Source organism: Mesoplodon mirus (assembly GCF_964341445.2).
Source record: "Mesoplodon mirus genome assembly, chromosome: 5".
Classification (NCBI taxonomy): Eukaryota; Metazoa; Chordata; class Mammalia; order Artiodactyla; family Ziphiidae; genus Mesoplodon; species Mesoplodon mirus.
In genome coordinates, this window is record NC_138980.1 from 44,346,961 (window position 1) to 44,361,907 (window position 14,947).

A 14,947-nucleotide genomic window follows, 5' to 3' on the forward strand; every position below is an offset into this window, starting at 1 on the left:
GGTCCGCGAAGATCCCACATGCCACGGAGCAACTAAGCCCGTGTGCCACAACTACTGAGCCTGAGCTCTAGAGCCCGCGAGCCACGACTGCTGAGCCCGCGTGCCACAGCTACTGAAGCCTGTGTGCCTAGAGCCTGTGCTCAGCAACAAGAGAAGCCACCGCAATGAGAAGCCCGTGCACCGCGACGAAGAGTAGCCCCTGCTCGCCGCAACTAGAGAAAGCCCACACGCAGCAATGAAGACCCAGCGCAGCCAAAAAAAAAAAAAAAAAAAAAAAAAGATGCAACTCAAGGAGGACCAGCTTCTGTTTTCTGTAAAATGTCTTTAACTTTACTCTCAAAGGACATTTTCTCTAGATATAGAATTATCAGTTGGCAGATTTTTTTGTTCTTTCATCACTTAAGGTGCATGTCAGTTCTCAATTTATTACATCTTGCCTCCAAATGTACCTTTCAATATGTCCATTACTCTGTAATATACCAAGGAGTTCCTTTCATTGTCTCCTTTCAAGTGAGTGTAAATCTTTATCAGTAGAGGGTACTGGTGAAACATTGCAGGAAGTGTCAGTGGTAGAGGCATGAAGATTCCTGGTGAACCTGCCCCACTCATGGATCTAGAACGTCATCCATTTGCGACTTAGCAGACATGACCTGGTGAAAATCTTTCTGTAGCCTTCTTGACCCAAAACCCAAAGCCCCCACGGTAGCCCACACACTCTGCAGGCCTTCTGCCCCCACCAGCAACTGGACTCCTGATGTGTGCTCATATCACCAGTTACTGATCATCTGTTCCTCCACGTGCACTTCAGGGGGTGGCCTTTTGCTTGCCTGGCAACTCCAGCTCTGCTTCGGTCTGGCCAAACCAGCAAATATCTCTGCCATCTGGTGGGTCAAACCACATCTTCTCCAAGGGGGTTTAACCTCTTCCAAATTTGCCCTTCCTTGGGGATACTCCCTCAACCCTAGGAAACCACATTAGAGTTTCCTTTTGGCTGCGCTGGGTCTTCGTTGCTGTGCGCAGGCTTTCTCTAGTTGCGGTGAGCAGGGGCTACCCTTCGTTGCAGTTCACGGGCTTCTCATTGCGGTGGCCTCTTGCTACGGAGCATGGGCTCTAGGCGCGCGGGCTTCAGTAGTTGTGGCACACTGGCTCAGTAATTGTGGCTCACAGGCTCTAGGGTGCAGGCTCAGTAGTCGTGGCGCACAGGCTTAGTTGCTCCGCGGCATGTGGGATCTTCCCGGACCAGGACTCGAACCTGTGTCCCCTGCATTGGCAGGCGGATTCTTAACCACTGCGCCACCAGGGAAGCCCATAGTTACTGTTTTATCATCATAAACAATTCTTTGTATTAAACTTCCCTCATTTAATCTGTGGTGTGGTTTTGATCTCCTGACTGGGCCCAGACTGCTGCAGTGTCTTCTGGATGAGAAGCTGGCTGAATCATGGCTCCACTGTATGTTATGTATTATTTTTCTCTGACTGATTTCAAGATTTGATCTTGGCTTTTCAGGATGTTGACTGTGTTGAGCCAGGTGTGTGTTTCTTTGTGCTTATCTTGCGTAGGGTTTTCTGAGCTTTTTAAACCTATAAATTTTTTTCCAACAGACTTCTGGCCGTTATTTCTTTACATATTTTTTATACCCTCCTCTTTTTTCTGGGACCCCAATTACATCTACGTTAGACCTTTTGATATTGTCCCACAGGTCCCTAATGCTTGCTCTATGGCCCATTCTTTATCCCTTCCATGTTCTTCAGATTGGATAATTTCTATCTATATTCAGACTCACTGACTCTTCTGTCATCTGCACTCTGCTGTTTAGCCCATCCAGAGAATTTTTGAATTCCAGACATTGTATATTTTCAGTTTTAGAATTTCCACCTGGTTATTTTCTAATATCTTTATTTTTCTATTTCTCTACTGAGATGTCCCACCTCTTCACTCATTATGAGTATATTTTCCTATTTAGCATAATTATAATAGCTGCTCTAAAATCCTTGACTGATAATTCCAACATTTGGGGCATCCTGGGGTCATACTCCATTGATAAATTTTTCTCAGGAGAATGAGTTACATTTTTTTGAGTTTATTCGTATTTCTAGTCATTTTGGATTATACCTGGACATTGTGAATGTTAAGATGCAGAGACTGGGTGCTGTCATAATCTTCCAAAAAGTTTGGGTATTTTTATTTTAGCAGGCAATTAACTTGGACTCTTTATCACATTCACTGCAAACATTTCCCCCAGTCTTTTGTACTTTGGCCTTATTTATGGCATCACTGGCCATACAATTTTTTTTGGTCTTTATGATGTCAAACATGTTTATCTTTTTCAAGGCTTCTGGTTTTCCTGTTTAGTTTTATAAGAGCTCAGTGATTTACAGGTCATACTCACATACTAATAAATGTTCTTATAATTTTTCAATCCATCTGGAATTTTTTAGAATACGGTATGAGATAGAGGTCCAAACTTATGTTCTTCCAAATAGATTGCCTTGTATCACTTGTTTAAACATAGAATTTTCCCCTCCTGAATTGAAATACAATGCATCCTTGGTACATTGGTGTTAATTTCTGGTTTCACTCTTCTGTCACACTGGTCTCTTTGTCTAGTCCTGGATGGGAACCATACTGTGATTATGATGCCTTTTGAGTATGTCTGTCATCTGGCAAGTCAAAGCCCTCTTTGCTACTCTTCTTTTTTTAATATATAAATTTATTTATTTATTGTTGGCTGCTTTGGGTCATCGTTGCTGCGCGCGGGCTTTCTCTAGTTGTGGCGAGCGGGGGCTACTCTTCGCACAGGCTTCTCATTGCGGTGGCTTCTCTTGTTGTAGAGCACGGCCTCTAGTGTGAAGGCTTCAGTAGTTGTGGCTCGCGGGCTCTAGAGCGCAGGCTCAGTAGTTGTGGTGCACGGGCTTAGTTGCTCCGTGGTATGTGGGATCTTCCCAGACCAGGGCTCGAACCCATGTCCCCTGCATTGGCAGGCAGATTCTTAACCACTGTGCCACCAGGGAAGTCTCGACTACTCTTCTTTTTCATGATCTTCTTGGCTACTCTCATTTACTCTTCCATCTGAACATTGAAATCATTCCATGTTCAAAAAACTCCCCATTGGGATTCTAACTGGGCATGAATTACACTCTATGAATTGTGATATTGTGTAATAATTTATAGGAATTCTTTCTTCCTAAGCACATGGTACATCTTTCAGATGGATTTTGTCTCTTTTCCTAGCCTTCATATAACTCCTCTGGCTTTTGTGTAATATTTGTTCCTATGAATTGTGTGTGTGTGTATATATATATATATATATATATATATATATATATATATATATATATATTTTTTTTTTTTTTTTGGTCGTACCACCCAGCATTTGGGATCTTAGTTCCCTGACCAGGGATTGAACCTGGGCCCTCAGCAGTGAGAGCATGGAGTCCGAACTACTGGACCGCCAGGGAATTCCCTGGACATCACTATGAATGAATGGTATTTTTTTTCTCATTTATTTTTTTCTCATTTCCATTTCCAGCTGGTTTTACCTCAAATACAGAAGAGCTATGGGTTTTTGTATGCAGCCATGTGCCTTAGGAAATTAGAAAATTAGAATCTCTTGGGTCTTCTGGGTTGACCATTCCTGCTGAACTCTCCTTTTCAAACATTTACACTGATTATTCAGGTCCTTGTCATCTTGTTTTTGCTGTAACCACCAAAAATAATGATACCCGCAGCAAGGCTGGGCAACATCTTTCTCCTTTCTTTAACAAAAATGACTTCAGGGGCTTCCCTGGTGGCGCAGTGGTTGAGAGTCCGCCTGCCGATGCAGGGGAAACGGGTTCGTGCCCCGGTCTGGGAAGATCCCACATGCTGTGGAGCGGCTGGGCCCGTGAGCCATGGCCGCTGGGCCTGTGCGTCCGGAGCCTGTGCTCCGCAACAGGAGAGGCCACAACAGTGAGAGGCCCACATACCGCAAAAAAAAAAAAAAAAAAAAAAAAAAAAAAAATGACTTCAGTATTTCACCATTTAAAATGACATTTGCTGTGGTTTTGTAGTTAAGCTTACCATTTTTAGGTACTATCCTATCTATTTTTTAAAATGTTTATTAGAAATAGCTATTGGATTTGATAAAATGCTTTGGCCAAAATGCTTTGGCCCTTTTTGAAAAATCATATGGCTATCTTTTAGATTTCTAGATGTAATGAATTACCTTGGGAATATTTAGAAATTGAACTATTTTTACATCTTTGGAATAAATAGTACTTGGGTATAGTATTATTCTTCTGATAAGTGGTCATGTTTTTAGCATCTTTGCATCTTATCTGTTGGTGAGAGCTAGATTGTGGTAACATTTTCCTTTTTTCCTTCCTTTTTTTCTTTTTTAAAAAGGAAATTACAAGGGTTTTATTCTTACTTTTTCTATGAGTTTGTTTTTGAAGTCTCATTCTTTTCTTTTTTAAAAAACGTTTTTCCCCAGTTGTATTGAGATATAATTGACATACAGCACTGTATAAGTTTAAGGTGTATGTACAGCATGACGACTTAGGTATATCATAAAATGATGATTGCAATAAGTTTAGTGAACATTCATCATGTCATATAGATACAAAATTTTAAAAAAAGAAAAAAATTGTTTCCTTGTGATGATAACTCAGATTTACTCTCTTAACAAACATATGGCATATATAACATACAGCAGGTTGAATTATTTTAATCATGTTGTACATTATATCCCTAGTACTTATTTATCTTATAACTGGAAGTGTGTACCTTTTGACTGCCTTCATGCAATTCCCCTGCCCCCATCCCTACCCCTTCTGGTGACCACAAATCTGATCTCTTTTTCTATGGGTTTGTTTGTTTGTTTTTGCAGTATAATTGACCTACATTAGTTGCTGGCATACAATGTAGTGATCTGATATTTCTATACATTAGAAAAGGATCAGGGCTTCCCTGGTGGCGCAGTGGTTGAGAGTCTGCCTGCCAATGAAGAGGACACGGGTTCGTGCTCTGGTCCGGGAAGATCCCACATGCCGCAGAGCGGCTGGGCCCATGAACCATGGCCACTGGGCCTGCGCGTCCGGAGCCTGTGCTTCGCATCGGGAGAAGCCAAAACAGTGAGAGGCCCGCGTACCGCAAAAAAAAAAAAAAAAAAAAAGAAATTCTTCTATGTTGGATTGAAGCAGGGGTCAGGTTCCCACATCACATCATTCTGCCACCTTGACTAAAAGGCCAAACTCCCTCATTTTTTCTATATCCTTTTTTTGGGCTGCATTGGGTCTTCGGTGCTGCACGCAGGCTTTCTCTAGTTGCCGTGAGCAGGGGCTACTCTTCATTGCGGTGCACGGGCTTCTCGTTGAGGCGGCTTCTCTTGTTGCGGAGCATTGTCTCTAGGCACACGGGCTTCAGTAGTTGTGGCAAATGGGCTTAGTTGCTCCGCGGTATGTGGGATCTTCCTGGACCAGGGATTGAACCCATGTCCCCTGCATTAGCAGGCGAATTCTTAACCACTGCGCCACCAGGGAAGTCCTGGGCTATTTTTTATTTTTTATGATTATTTTTTAAATTAATTAATTAATTTAGGCTGCGTTGGGTCTTCGTTGCCGTGCGTGGGCTTTCTCTAGTTGTGGTGAGCGGGGGCTACTCTTTGTTGCAGTGCGCGGGCTTCTTGTTGTGGTGCCTTCTCTTGTTGTGGAGCACGGGCTCTAGGTGCGTGGGCTTCAGTAGTTGTGACACGTGGGCTCAGTAATTGTGGCTCACGGGCTTAGTTGCTCTGCAGCATCTGGGATCTTCCTGGACCAGTGTTCGAACCTGCGTCCCCTGTATTGGCAGGCAGATTCTTAACCACTGTGCCACGAGGGAAGTCCCCTGGACTATTTTTTAAAAAGTCAAGTCCTATGGTGCCTGTGGTTTGCAACTTGCATTTTTCATTTAAGATTATGCTCTGATTATTTGCTTACCTCATTACATATTCCTCAATATCACTTAAGAGTATTTTGGCCTCTATATGAAGGTGATGCAGAGAGAAAAGACCCCAGGTTAGCTTTTCACAATCCGAAGAAACCCACGTGACTGGTCTCCCAAGCCCCCTCATGTCCCCTCCCAGTCACCCCACCACAAGGGCAATCCCACTGTCTAGACTTTTAATAGCAGACCTTAATCTCTTCTGTTCCCTTTTAAATGTCCTATAATTGGAATAACCAATCTGTCCTTTTATGGTCAGCTTCTTTCACTCAAAACAATGTATGTGAGATTTCTCTATAGTGTTGACCTCATTCTCATTGATGTGTTGAACGGGTATAAATAAGTCAGTATTTCTATTTCTATTCGTTCATATTAATATATTGATGAATATACACTTGATATTCATTATTCTGTTGATGGGCATTTGGATGGTTTCTGGTTTGGGATGAGTATAAACACTTGGACCTCTTGAGTATATTTGTCAGGGTGGAATTCTTGAGTTCTCTTCAAGATATGGATCGTTTCTGCAAGTGGTTGTGACATATTCACCTTTTAAATTTTAGCCATTCTTGTGGGTCTGGACACCATTTCTAATGGCTGGATAGCATACCACTGTATGAATATTCAATTGATTAATTTTTTTTTTTTTTTTTTGCTGTACGTGGGCCTCTCACTGTTGTGGCCTCTCCCGTTGCGGAGCACAGGCTCTGGACGCGCAGGCTCAGCGGCCATGGCTCACGGGCCCAGCCGCTCCGTGGCATGTGGGATCTTCCTGGACCGGGGCACAAACCCGTGTCCCCTGCATCGGCAGGCGGACTCTCAACCACTGCGCCACCAGGGAAGCCCTCAACTGATTAATTTAAACCACCATTTGGGTTGTTTTCAGTTTTGACTCTTCTAAAAAATATAGTGATGAACATCCTTGAGTACTTTTCTTTATGCACTTGTAACTGCCCCCTAGCAATCACCTTTTTGGTTATTTCCAGTTTTGTTTTTAGGTACAAAATAACACTGGATATATGTAAAATAGATAACCAACAAGGACCTACAGTATAGCACAGGGAACTATACTGAATACCTTGTAATAACCTATAACGGAAGAGAATGTAAAAAAGGAACATATATGTATATATATTTATGTATGTATAACTGAATCACTTCTCTATACACCTGAAACTAAGACAGCATTGTAAATCAACTATATTTCAATAAAAATTTAAAAAAACCCCACTGGAATAGACTTACTTGCACATTCATCTTTTTTTTTTTTAATCCAAAAACACGTGTGTGGAGGAGATTCACTGACAATTGTAGCAGAAGTGCCAATTCTTTTATTTTTTATTTATTTATTTATTTATTTATTTATTTATTTATGGCTGTGTTGGGTCTTCGTTTCTGTGCGAGGGCTTTCTCTAGTTGCGGCAAGTGGGGGCCACTCCTCATTGCGGTGCGCGGGCCTCACTATCACGGCCTCTCTTGTTGCGGAGCACAGGCTCCAGACGCGCAGGCTCAGTAGTTGTGGCTCACGGGGCTAGCTGCTCCGTGGCATGTGGGCTCTTCCCAGACCAGGGCTCGAACCCATGTCCCCTGCATTGGCAGGCAGATTCTCAACCACTGCACCACCAGGGAAGCCCAGAAGTGCCATAAAAAAATTAATTAAGTTATTTATTTTCGGCTGCATTGGGTCTTAGTTACTGCACAAGGGCTTTCTCTAGCTGTGGCGAGCGGGGTCTACTCTTTGTTGCAGTGTGCAGGCTTCTCACTGTGATGGCTTCTCTTGTTGTGGAGCATGGGTTCTAGGCACACCGGCTTCAGTAGCTGTGGCATGCAGGCTCAGTAGTTGTGGCTCACGGGCTCTAGAGCGCAGACTCAGTAGTTGTGGCATACGGGCTTAGTTGCTCCGTGGTATGTGGGATCTTCCCGGACCAGGACTTGAACCAATGTCTCCTGCGTTGGCAGGCAGATTCTTAACCACTGCGCCACCAGGGAAGCCCAGAAGTGCCAATTTTTTTTTTTTTTTTTTTTTTTTTTTGCGGTATGCGGGCCTCTCACTGTTGTGGCCTCTCCCATTGCGGAGAATAGGCTCCGGACGCGCAGGCTCAGCAGCCATGGCTCACGGGCCCAGCCGCTCCGCGGCATGTAGGATCTTCCCAGACCGAGGCACGAACCCGCGTCCCCTGCACTGGCAGGTGGACTCTCAACTACTGCGCCACCAGGGAAGCCCAAGAAGTGCCAATTTTTGATGGTGGCTTTATCCTACCCTTTGGCCTAACTGGTATTTCTCTAGTTTTACCTCTGAATGCGCGAGATTTGCAAAGAGAAAAAAAAAAAAAAGTTGTGTTTTTTTTTTAAAGAGAATTTAGGTTTTTTTCTTTTAACATCTCTTTTCGTTTTGGTCTTGGGGACAGAGCCAACCCAGGGCAGTGTTGCTGCACAATGCATGGGATGAAGTGCTGAAGGCTTCTTCCTCTAGCAAGCTGGCTTCTGAGATTGCACCTTCTCTTCCTGCTTTTCCTCCAGCCCTATGACCCTCCAAGGTATGAAGTTTGGCTGGTCCAGCCAGAAAGGGGTACTTCTGCAAAGTAAGTCTCTTATGCTCCAGGTTATACATCAGGGCTGCTTGACAGTGTCTGAACTCTCTCTGCATCAAAGTACTTCTGAAAGCCAGTCATCCCCTCATTCTTCCCTCTACCACCCTTCCATCTGTAATTGATCTATCCATCATCTATGTTATCCCCCATTCATTCACTGATCCATCCAGCCATTCATCAATCCACCTCCTATTCATTGATCTCTTTACCAATTCCTTCAGCTTTCTTCATTCACACACATTTATCTACTCAGATGTCATCCATCCATCTGCCCACTCATCTATCCTCCCTCCCTCCATCTATCCATATATCCCACCACCCACCCACCCATCCACGCATCTATCCATCCACCCACCTACTCATCTATCCATCCATCCGTTCCTCCATCCATCCATTCCTCCATCCACCCACACATCCATCCATTTATCTGTTTACTCACTCATCCATCCGTTCATCCATCCATCCATGTGTCCATTTCCTTATTTACTTATCTGTTCATCAATTCATTCATCAACTTCATCTGCTCATCCATTTGCAACCTTACCCTTCATCCGTTCCTCCAACCCATCCAGCATTCATTCCTCCACTGATCTATCCATTCAGTATCTAGCCATGCGACCATCTATCCATCCAACTTTCAGTCCACTCATGCACTCATTTATTGGTCAAGCTAGCCATCCGTTCCTCCAACCCATCCAGCATTCATTCCTCCACTGATCTATCCATTCAGTATCTAGCCATGCGACCATCTATCCATCCAACTTTCAGTCCACTCATGCACTCATTTATTGGTCAAGCTAGCCACCCAGCCAATACCTGTTCAAAACCTGGAGCCAAGCCCTGTGACTGAAATAGGGCCACAGAAGTGACTCAGACTTGGTTCCCGCCCTCTAGGAATTCATAGTCGATGGAGAAAAGCAAATAATAACACCAGGCACACGCACACACAAACAGGATATTTCCAAAATACTGTGATCAGTACTGTACTCACAGTATGTTCCAGACACAGAAGAAGGTCGAAAAGCAGATAGGTGGTCAGACATTCAGGTGAGAACGTGCCCTGTGTGCTGATGTTGAAGTAGCCACAGGATGATAGGGAGACACGGGTACCAAAGGCCACCTGGGCATGTGGCTGGGAGAGGGAGGGCCTGCAAAGGAGAAGAGGAAGATTGCAAGGTGCCAGGAGCAAGAAGATGTAGGTTCTGGGGTGAGTGCCCGCCCCAGCCAGGAGGCCTCGTGTGTATGTTACACTGCTCCCTGACCACTTCCTTATAACCCCCCACAGGTAGAGCTGAGCCGCCTAGGAACCAAGACAATGCAGCAAGCAACACAGCTACAGGTGTCACCCAGTGGGCAAAGCTCCTATCAGCCCGTCCCCAGCCTCCAAGACAAAGCAGGGATACTGCGTCCACAGCCCCAGCATGAGCCATCTGCATCCAAGGAGACCCTTCTGCAACAGCCAGACAAAGACAAGATTGTGGCTCATCATATCCCGTGCCTCCGGGCTGCGGTGGAGAGACAGGCCTTCGAGAATGTCCTGGTGGACGAAATGGACATGATGCTGTTCCATGCAGCCACCCTCATCCAAGCCAACTGGAGGGGCTACCAGCTCCGGCAGAGGCTAATCTCTCAGATGATGGCGACCAAGGCCATCCAGGAGGCCTGGCGACGCTTCAACACCAGGTGCCTCCTCCAGTCTGGCAAGACGGTGGAGAAAAAAGCGAAGGTGGAGGAGGGGGACATCCCTTACCACCCGCCCCAGCAGGTGCGGTTCCAGCATCCGGAAGAGGACAAGTCCCTTCTGGCCCAGCCCACCACGGTGAGCAAGGAGACCCAGTTTCCCTCCTCCAACAGCCTGGCCACTTATACCCACCAGCTGGCCCTGCTGCAGTCCCAAGGCATGTCACAGCCGGGTACGTGCTCTGTCGGAGGCCCCAGCGTCGCCTTCCTTCCACACCAGACCGTTGCCATCAGACTTCCGTGTCCTGTGAGTCCAGAGGCGAAGTGCCGCCCATGCCTGCTGACAAGAACTGTCAGAAATGCCTGCCTTGTCCACGTAGAGGGAGACACGATGAAGACCAAGCAAGTAACTGCCAGAGCCAACAAGGCAGGGGCCCCAGGGCCACCACCATCCAGAAGGTGTGCCCAGGCAGTTCAAGGAAAACTCAAGGTCAAGACCCAGGCCCACATGGAAGCAGAGGTCCTCGAAGGGCCACCACAGACAGGCCCAGCACTTGTGATAGCCAAGACCATACCCCAGCCGGTGCCCACGATGACAACCACCAAGACCGCACTCCAGATGTACCCAGCAGCCACAATGACCAAGACCCCACCCCAGGTGTACCCTACATCCCCAGTGACCAAGACCCCAGCCCAGACGTGCCCACAAGCCACAGTGACCAAGACTCCACTCCAGTCATGCCTGGAGGCCATGGTGAACAAGATCCAATCCCAGCCCTGCCCAGTGCCCGTGATAACAATAACCAAAACCCCACCCCAGCTCTGCCCAGCGACCCCAGTGACCAAGACCTCAGTTCAAATGAGACCGTCAGCCTCGATGACCAACACTTCACCCCAGACACGACCAGCAGCCATGATGGCCAAGATCCCACCCGAGTTATGCCTGTTGCCCTCGATGATCAAGTCTCCAACGCAGACACGCCCTGCAGCCACAATGACCAAGGCCCCGCCCCAGATGTGTGCAGTGCCCGTGATGGCCAAGACCCCATCTCATCGGACACTCCAAGGCGTCTCGGTGACCAAAGGTCCTCCTGCCCAGACACGCCTGGCGGCCATGGTAACCAAGACCCCAGCTCAGTTAGGCTTGGTAGCCACCATCCTCAGGACCCTGTTCCTGCCCCCTCCAGCAGCTAGAAATCTCAAATGTTCATCTTCAGCAGCGGCGGCAGCTGGAATTCCCGACACCTCATCCCACACATGTCTAAGTGGACCACAGGCCAAGGCTGTGGTGAACGTGAGGCAGGCAGCAGGGGTGACCAAGGTCTCACCCCACTCATACTTGACTGAGAGAAAAGTGAAATGCTTTGCCCCATCACATCTGGGGGCTGGGGATCCCAAGGCTACAGCCAGGCCTCCTTCGGAAGGTGAGAAAATCAAGGCCTTCTCCCAGAAACAGGTGAAAACGGAAACAGCATCTAACATCAGTGTGGCCATGGAAGTGCCAGTGGTTTCGTCCTGGTCAAAAGTGGCTGAAGACAGGAACAAGCAGACACACCTGAGGACGGATGTCGTGAAGGCCCTATCCCAGGTATGTGAGCCTATAGAAACAGCTGTGGCACATCTGGGTACATGTCTGCCTCAGGCACAACCAGCCCCGTGTTCAACCACAGGCTCGCTCCAGGCACATCTGCTGGCCGAGCCGACCAAGCCCCTGTCCCAGGCACATGTTTCTACCAAGCTGACCAAGGGCCCGTCCCAAGGACATCCACCCCCTGGGCTGACCACAGCCCTAGCCCAATCACATCTGGGCATGTGTCTGTCCAAGGTGCAGTCCCAGGCACATCTGCCCACCAAGCTGACCCAGGCACAGTCCCAGGCACATCTGGCCACAGAAACAGCCAAGAGCCTCCATGCAGCCCGCCAGGCCGCTGAGCTCAGCAGCAAGACCCAGTCCCAACCACTCCTAGTCGAGTTCAAGGCCTCCACCCAGCCCTGCCAGCACGTCGGCGCTCTGCCCCGAGCCAAGCCAGAGGACAGACTGACCCAGCTCCTGTCCCACAGCTACGTGCAAGGCAAGGCCACCCAGGGCCCCCGCCAGGGGGTCTCTGAGGGCCAGAACACTCTGGTGCCTCTGCTGGCCTCTGCTGGACACACCACGTGCAATGTCGAATCCTGGGGGGACAGGGCCCAGCCGTCAACAACCAGCCCAGCCCCGCCCTGCCAGGAGGAGCTGGCAGCCTCCCAGCTCGCTTCCCTATGTGCTGAGCTGGCTGCCCTGCTGGGCTCCCAGGAGAACCTTCGCGCCCTGCTGGCAAAAGCCCTCTCCCAGGGGGAAGTGAGGGCGGCCCTGGACCAGGCCCTGTCCAAAGAGGTCTTGGGAGCCACGATGGCCAAGGCCCTGCCCCAGGGCATCCTGGGCACGGCGCTGGTGAAGGCGCTGTCCTGGGGCAAGCTGGCCACCAGCCTGTTCTGCGCCCTGTCCCGGGGCGAGCTGCTGGCAGAGTTCACTAAGGCCATTCAGGGCAGACTGGTGGACGTGCTCAGCAAGGCCCTGATGGAGTGGGAGCGGGCCATCTTGAACCAGGCCCTGTGTCAGGGTGAGCTGGGCACAGTCCTCAGCCAGTCTTTTTCTCAGGTGGCCCTGAGGTCTGGAGTCATCTTCCCCAAGGCTGCCGCGAAAACAGCGGGAAGCGGGGTGACTGTGATGCTGACCCCAGTGGAGGTGGACTGCAAGGGGAGCCCGTCGGCTGCATGGGGGCCCACCCTGGGCCCCATGAGACTACAGCCCAGCAAGGTCAGTGTTCACTGGGGTGGGGCCTGGGGGGGTTTCATCACAGGCTGGCCCTCCAGGCTCTTGGAAGAGGTGGGGAATGGAACCATGCTCGGGGGTTCACCCTGCTCATCGGTGGTCTCTGTGGGTGCCTCCTTGACTGCTGGACTCCTTGACCCCATGACCATTCATCAGTATCCCCTGATTGCTGCCCCGGACCCCACTCTGTCACAGGAGATGGGACCCAGCAGAGACACCCTAAATTTGTACCTGACCCCCAAGGTCCGTGAGGCAAATGTGTGCCTGCACCCAAGGGCTAGTGAACTGGCATCAGATCTCAGTCCCATGGTGAGTGATGTGGACCCCAATTTGCCCAACTCGCCGCACCAGCAGCCGCCCCCCTGGCTATGGCAGCCACTCATTGCCAATGGCGTGGGCCCAAGCATGAGCTGGCTATCATTGGCCAGTGGCAGCATGACTCCAAGCGCCCACAATCCACACGAGGTCAGCAGGGTGGCCCCACATCCATGGGCGTCGTCGGGGGAGGGCAGGGTGGTGGCACCGGGCAAGCTTCCCGGAACTACAGGTCGTGGGAGGGGCACCCACTCCCACTAGTGTGCCACCGCCTATGCGGGGTTGGCTTGCGGGTGTCAACCCTCCGGGGTCAGCAGGGTACCTCCTGGTGTGTGTCGACCCTCAGTGGCCAGAGGTCCGCAACAACCATCTATGGTCCCTGAGGAGACCATGCAGAGAACTCAGTCCCCAAATCATAAACGAGCCTCTATGGGCACTAGGGAGATGACCAACAAGGTGACCCCAAGTCCACCACATGCCTCCATGGTGAACAAAGCACAACCACAGGCCCCCAAGGCCTGTGTCATAATCCCAGATCTCCGGCCCGGCTCCATGGCTCCTGGTCATTGCTGGGCACTCAAAACTCAGGTTGATCCCAGTGTGTTCCAAGCCTCCCCAGGCAATAGGCTGGTGCCCACCCTTCCCCGTACAGCCATCCCTGGGCAGGAGAAAAATCAAACACGGGGTACCATTTCCAGTGTTCACTGCCTACAGGAGCTGATGACTAGCCATGTACTTAATGAACTGGTGTCCACTTTGCCACAGGGTCCAGACAGTGACCTGGCCAGAAGCTTCTCCCAGGGCTCCACAGACTATGGCCCCAGTATGAGCAATTCCCAGAGCTCACTGCGCAGCTGCAGTTCACTCAGCCTTTCCACCAAGTCTGTGGCCAGCATGACCGCTGGGCACAGGGACCTTCATCTAGATCCTCTCCTCTCTGGGGCTCATGTGGAGAGGTCCCAGGGACCTGGGAATATGGAAGAGACTGAGAGCAGGCCATAGGCACATGACTCCAAACCTCCACGACCAGTCTTCTGCAGCCTCAGAACTGATCCCCATTCTGCATCACAGTTCAGTGGCCAGTCGCATGACCTTGAGTGTCCATTGGGGCTCAGATGATGAGGGAGATATGTCCTCAGACCAAAGCTCCATGAATCTGAAGGAGAGCTTGTCCCAGAAACCCTATAGGACTGGGTTGACCAGAAGTCTGTCTTTGAGTAATGTGGTCCCTACGGTCTATTGGTGGCCATCTGTGGCCAGTAGGTTGACCCCATGCCTATCCCAGCCTGTAGTAGCCAGTAAGGTCGCCCCAAACCCAGACCAGCTCTCTATGGCCAGTAGAGTGATCACCAGCCTATCTGAGCCATCTGTGGCCAGTAAGATGACTCCCACCCTAAGCTTGTCATCTAAGGCCAGTAAGATAACCCCCAGCCTAAGCCAGACATCCAGGACCAATAGGGTGGCCCTTAGCCTAGCTCAGCCATTGGTGACTGATGGGGTGGTCCCCAGATTTGCACAGCCATTGATGGCCTGTAGGGTGGCCCTCAGCCTAGCTTAGCCATCCATGGCCGGTGTGGTGGGCCCCAGCTTAGC

The 14,947-nt window shown here is 49.4% G+C and overlaps 1 protein-coding gene across 1 annotated transcript in view; it reads left to right on the forward strand.

Annotated features, from left to right (window-relative positions):
• The window catches only part of IQCN (IQ motif containing N), a gene marked incomplete at both ends in the record, with an annotated part of 28,840 nt that overhangs the window by 7,959 nt on the left and 5,934 nt on the right, over positions 1-14,947 (forward strand). The window contains 5 exon segments of the mRNA XM_082623244.1: positions 8,480-8,541; positions 9,836-9,890; positions 9,892-10,786; positions 10,889-11,818; positions 12,866-13,024. Coding sequence (XP_082479370.1) covers positions 8,480-8,541; positions 9,836-9,890; positions 9,892-10,786; positions 10,889-11,818; positions 12,866-13,024 — 2,101 coding nt within the window.